Consider the following 5655-nt stretch of genomic DNA (forward strand, 5'->3'; position numbering starts at 1 on the left):
CACAGCATTGCAGGCGTATATCCGCCCTATGGATGTCAAACCCTGCACTTGGGTATTAATCATAGACCTTCTAACACACACAAAACCATCCTTAGATGGCTGTACTGCCCCCGTAGATGTGGTACAGTACTTCTCAACTTAATAGAAGGTAAGCACACCCAATGCACACACACTACACCCGGGCTGATGATAAGCCGTACTTCTCGCCAAAGCAAGGATCTACCTAAGAGAACCGCAGCCCGCCACCATACGCACTAGACCACCTGACTTATACCATCAAACAAACTCCCAACAAACAAAACTAAACCAGCCTCCGTTAGATGCACCCCATCAGGCCTATAGAGATGTTTATCACGAAACCTGATTAAAGGATGTTGGATCACAAAACCTCCCTGTGACAGCAGAAACTTCCCTACAGCAGCATTGATTTTCTTACGAGCCTCGTCCAAAGCTTTTGGAGAACGAGCACCACGCCACTGTAGCCTAGGGATGATGCAGGACCAAATCACTTTACAGAAAGGCCAAGCACCCATAATGAGGAGGAGGTCGGACACTATGTCAAGCCTTAAATCAAGGGAAATCCTGGAACCAATGTCGTTCCCACCCAGATGTATAACCAGAACTTTGGGGACACCAAACTGCCGTACTGCGGCCATCAATCTTGTCTTAAGAGACCCCCAACGCAGACCCCTAAACCCTAACCAGCGAATCCTCGCGGACTCAGGCCGTAACAGCTGGACGCTGACATGGGAGGCCCTAGCGGCCCAAAAAACAAATGAATGGCCCACGATCCAAACATCCCTAACATCAAATATCGGACCTATAAGGGGCAGGAAAGGAATGTAAATAGAATTAGTAAATGAAAACAGAGTAACAGGAGAGAGACAGACAGGACGTAAAACAAATATTTTAGCAGCCGTAAGAAACCGACTATAACTAGATTGGGAACTTAAGCACAATTAATGTTTAGTTTGAAGAGACTAATCAAAATAACAAACTTTACTTAAATTTACAGTAACTAATTTTATAACGATTTTAAATTTGGCCCCCTAATAACACGTAGAACAAACAGGTTTAAGTTTAAGTTTAGAATCTAAATTAGCATTGGACAACAATAGAGAACGATAGGGGAAAACCAGGGAGGGAAGGGGAGGGGGGGGGGGGTGGGTGGTAACAGGAAAAAACAAAGCAACTCGACGAGAGGTAAACCAAAAACCTGCTGAGGGACTGTATGTTTGGCCGAAGTAGTCCGTCTAGCAAGGTAAAATAAAATCCCTCAAGACCCCCACTTGTTTAAAGCAACAAGTGGCAAGTATTACCCGAGTAGGATGGACAGGGGAGACATAACAAGACAAACATAACAAACATGAAGAAAAGTCGAACGAAGACATGAGACATAGGCAGACATAACATCAACAGAAAACGCAACAGCAATTTAATCAGCGACCGCCGGCCTAACATAACGCTTATAGCAAGCCGATTTCCAATGCCCTAGAGCCATGATCTGCGGAACCGACAAGCCAGCCGTGGCGGCCGATGTAGCTGCGCCAATTCTAAAGGAATGGGTACCGAAATCTCCGGGGGAGAGGCCAATGTGAACCAAACAGCGTCTAAAAATGAACTGAAACTGATACTTAGTAAGAGGCGAACCGTCAGCATGAAGCAACCATGCGCCGCCAACTACAGGCCGTAATGGCACGAAAATCTTAGCCAAATGTACTGGGCAAACACGGTGATCCACGCAGGACTTAAGGGAGACCCAACGACCGCGACCCAGTTGATCAGTTTTAGATCGCCGTATTTTGCACAACAAAGCCCCCTCCCCAATACTGATATCGGAACGGGACATGGGCGAAAGCGCTAATCTAGAAGGGGCAACAAGCTCCGAAATACGGAAGGCACCATGAAATGCCATAGAAAAAGCCAAACAAAAAGATTAGCCTCGAAAGGAGAAATCACCACATGAGGAACCGCAGCTAGCAACTTAATCAAAAGGGGAATATCAATCGGTCTTCGCTTATCAACCGGCCGAGGCGCGAGCCCAACCCTTAAGGGCCTTGATAACTGCAAAGCTCTTCGTAAGGTCTGTGCGCCCTTTCAGCCTGGAATAAAAGGAAATGCCAGCCAGCATGCGCGAAACTACCGCGCGGGACCGACCAGAGACATACATGCTCCAAACAAAAAAATGCATTGAGCACTGCGCGCTCTCACCTTGGCTTCCGCGATGACGTAGGTAACTTTCCCATTCGGACCAAGCCTTCTGATAGGCCCGCAATGTAGTTGGGGCAAGGGATTGCTCCGCTAGACCCTCCATGCCGGCTCGATGACCTGCCAAACATATGGGGGGCAAGGCTCACCAACTAAACAAGCCTCCGGAGCAAGCGACCTAAACCGATCCCACTGAAAACGGGAGAGCGCGTCAGCAATGTTATTGTCCAAGCCTGAAATGTGACGTGCCTTAAACAAAATGTTAAATTGCAAACAACGCAGCACTAGCTGCGAAAGCAAGCGCAAAGCAGGCAAGGAAGAAGCGCGCTGTCCATTAACAGCGTGAACAACGCCTAGGTTGTCGCATCTAAAAACAATGTTCCTATCGCGCAACTCAGGAGCCCACAGTTCCAGCGCCACCATAATGGGAAACAATTCCAAAAGGATTAGATCTTTAGTTAAACCCCTGGAAAACCACTCCGCAGGCCAGGGGGCAGCGCACCATGACCCACGGAGGTAACACCCAAAACCCGACGAGCCGGCCGCATCCGTGAACAACTGCAACTGACCGCTGGGAACAGGAGGAGGCAGCCACAGGAGAACACCATTAAAGTCGGCTAAAAACGAGAGCCAAATAGCTAGATCCCTTTTTATTTCGGCTGAGAGCCGAATAAAATGGTGCGCCCGGCGGACACCTGCAGTGGCTCGCTGTAGTTTCCTAGAAAATACCCTACCCATGGGGATCACCCGGCAAGAGAAATTAAGCAAACCCAGGAGAGACTGAGCTTGCCGCAATGTCACCTTACCCGCAGCCAGGCAACCCAGAATGGCATGCTTCAATTTGAGAAGTTTCTCAGCTGGAAGCCTGCAGCAGCCATCCAAGGTATCAATTTCAATGCCCAGATAGGACAGCCGGGAGACGGGGCCCAAGGTTTTATCGCTGGCAATAGGAACCCCAAAAAAGGAAAAAAGTGCCTGAATGGACTCTAACAAAAAACGGCAACGGGGGGAATCAGCAGGGCCGACGCACAGGAAGTCATCCAGGTAATGGGCCACGCCCTGACCGCCGGTACCAGCCTCGACGCACCAATGCAGAAAGGTACTAAACCTTTCAAAATAGGCACAGGACACGGAACACCCCATAGGCAAGCACTTGTCTATGTAGTATCCGTCGTCCAAACGAAAACCCATGTACCTGAATGAGTCCGGGTGCAAGGGCAACAAGTGAAAAGCCGATTCCACATCCACCTTTCCCATCAAAGTGCCGGGTCCGTGAGCCCTGACTAGCTCTAGCGCCTCATCAAAAGACTGATAAGAGACCGAGCACAGCTCCTGCGGAATGGCGTCATTAACTGATCGGCCAGATGGGAAAGATAGGTGCTGTATGAGCCTAAAAGCACCGGGCATCTTCTTAGGGACCACCCCAACAGGGGACAGCACCAAGTCAGCTAAAGGGGGCACAATAAAAGGACCAATGATGCGACCAAGCAGCACCTCCTTAAGGAATTTTTCCCTAATGATGTGCGGCAGCTCTATAGCAGATCGAAGGTTCCTTGGAGAACCCGCAGGCACCACTGAAGCTACCGGCAAACGAAAACCAAACTGAAAGCCATCACTTAAAAACTGCGCTGCAACTGTGTCAGGGTACCAAGCGAGCCATTTTGCCATGGCGTCAAGGTTCACAGGGGAGAAAGCTTTAACTAGCAGGCCCGGGGCCGGCAGGCTTTCTGGGAGCTGGGGAAGCGATAGATTTCGAGCAGCCAGAAGCTGGGTGGGCATCGCCGCATTTGCTACAGAGGTGGCGAAAATGACACCGCTGACCAAATGAACACTGTGTCGAGTTAAATGCGAAGCACTTACCCTTACTATGGTTGGATGGGCCCGACCGGCTAGCGCCGAACTTTCTCCGTTGGACAACTGCAGCCGGTGAAGATTTGGCACCCTGAGTGACATCGAGCCAGACCTCGACATCCTTGCAGCCAAAATCAATAATGTGCAGCCGGTCCTGCTTACGACGAAATTCTTTGTCGTAAACGCGCCAAGCAGTCCCTCGGCCTGACCTCTGCATATTATGAATTAGATGAAAGTACCTAATGATATTGGGGTGTTCTGCAGGGCGGGCTTCCAAATAGCATGCCGAGAAGACGAATATATCATCCTGCCAATTAGAATACGTCTGGAAGGCGTCCAAACCAATACCGCCTTTACGCTTGGCGGCTCGCAACTCCTTGCGCATGGTATCTGTAAGGGCGAATACGTCCACATAACGACCCTTCCTTATCCTGTCTTTAACGCACGGACGGAGACCCCGCAGAACCGCGGTGTTTGCGCAACGCACCACCCCGGCGTCAGCACTATCCGCGGGCGCCTTGTCATCACGCGGGGCGTGGCGCTTATGGCGAGTCTTATGCAAGCGCCTGTCAGCCTCAATCCTAGCGAACTTAGCCGCACGCTTACGCGCCTTGCGAGCTTTCTGGGAGGGGCTATTATCACTGGAGTCGTCAGAGGTAGAATAACTTACGTCACTAAATGTAGAATAGGAACTGGCCGAACACTCACCAACCGTCCCAGCTATAGGATCAGCACGGCTACCGGATTGATGCGAACCAGAAGCCGCCTCGTCACCAGCTTCCCAGGAGGGGTTCATGGAACCTGTAATAGATGTTGAAAGGCCGTCCAGAGCCAGGGAAGGCTGTGGGACCCCAACTGACGGAAGACCACCATTAGGACAAGCACCTGAAGCGCTGTCAGGCATACGTACGTCTGAAATGCAATTTATCTGCGACGCGGCTGGAGCGACGGGGGGCGCAACAGGGGTGCTTGGCCCTGCTTGCGCAGTAGCAGGCATTAAGGCCGCAAACATTGGCGCCAAGGTGGTGGCCATATTAACAAAAAGCCCCATAATAGCAGTGGGGTCAAATGCCTGCTGGCCAGCTGATGGCAGGGGGGAGGGAGCAACAGGCAGAGGGCCAGGAATAGCGGCAGGCAAAGAGGGCATAGCAGCAGCCCCAGGCAGTACCAGTGGGGCTGCAGCATTAACGGACCTAAGCCCCGCCCCCCGCCGAGTCCCAAGATGGCGGCCGCTAACAGCGGAGGCAGCGTCATCCGCGCCACCTCCGCTAGCAGCCTGGGACCGTCCGGCAGCACGGGGGGAGGGTGTACGTGAGGAGGCACAGCTCCCACTCGCAGAGTGCTGGGTGCGGCGCCGGCTAACTCCCGCACTGCGGGCGCGGCAGAGTGAGCCCCGAGACGCCCGCCGTCCGGCGGGAGTAGAGGAAGGGCTCACAAGAGCGGAGGTGGCCAGGGCATCAGCCGCTGGAGCGGGAGAGAAGCAGGCAGGAGGGTGAGTAGAGCGGCGTGGGCGGTCCATGGAGCAGCTGGCCCAGCAGGTGACACGGGGAAGCTGCACAGGGTAGCAGGCACAGCCTCAGGGACACAGGGAGAGAA

General features: G+C 52.3%; 2 protein-coding genes across 2 annotated transcripts; both read right to left on the reverse strand.

Annotated features, from left to right (window-relative positions):
- Positions 1 to 236: 236 nt before the first annotated feature.
- LOC148511933 (uncharacterized) lies at positions 237 to 953 on the reverse strand (the record flags this gene model as incomplete). The annotated part of the gene is made up of 1 exon (XM_088482495.1): positions 237 to 953. A coding segment is annotated over one exon (699 nt), but the record flags the coding sequence as incomplete, so codon positions are not given.
- A 1144-nt stretch (positions 954 to 2097) lies between these two features.
- LOC148511934 (uncharacterized) lies at positions 2098 to 4963 on the reverse strand. Its single transcript, XM_088482497.1, has 4 exons — positions 4069 to 4963; positions 2778 to 3998; positions 2212 to 2328; positions 2098 to 2102 (listed from the first exon to the last, which is right to left on the reverse strand). Exons 1-4 carry the CDS (start codon positions 4961 to 4963, stop codon positions 2098 to 2100), a joined length of 2238 nt encoding a protein of 745 aa, XP_088338623.1.
- Between the last annotated feature and the right edge of the window lie 692 nt (positions 4964 to 5655).

This window comes from Taudactylus pleione, unplaced genomic scaffold (assembly GCF_031769625.1).
Source record: "Taudactylus pleione unplaced genomic scaffold, aTauple2 ptg000289l, whole genome shotgun sequence".
Lineage (NCBI taxonomy): Eukaryota > Metazoa > Chordata > Amphibia > Anura > Myobatrachidae > Taudactylus > Taudactylus pleione.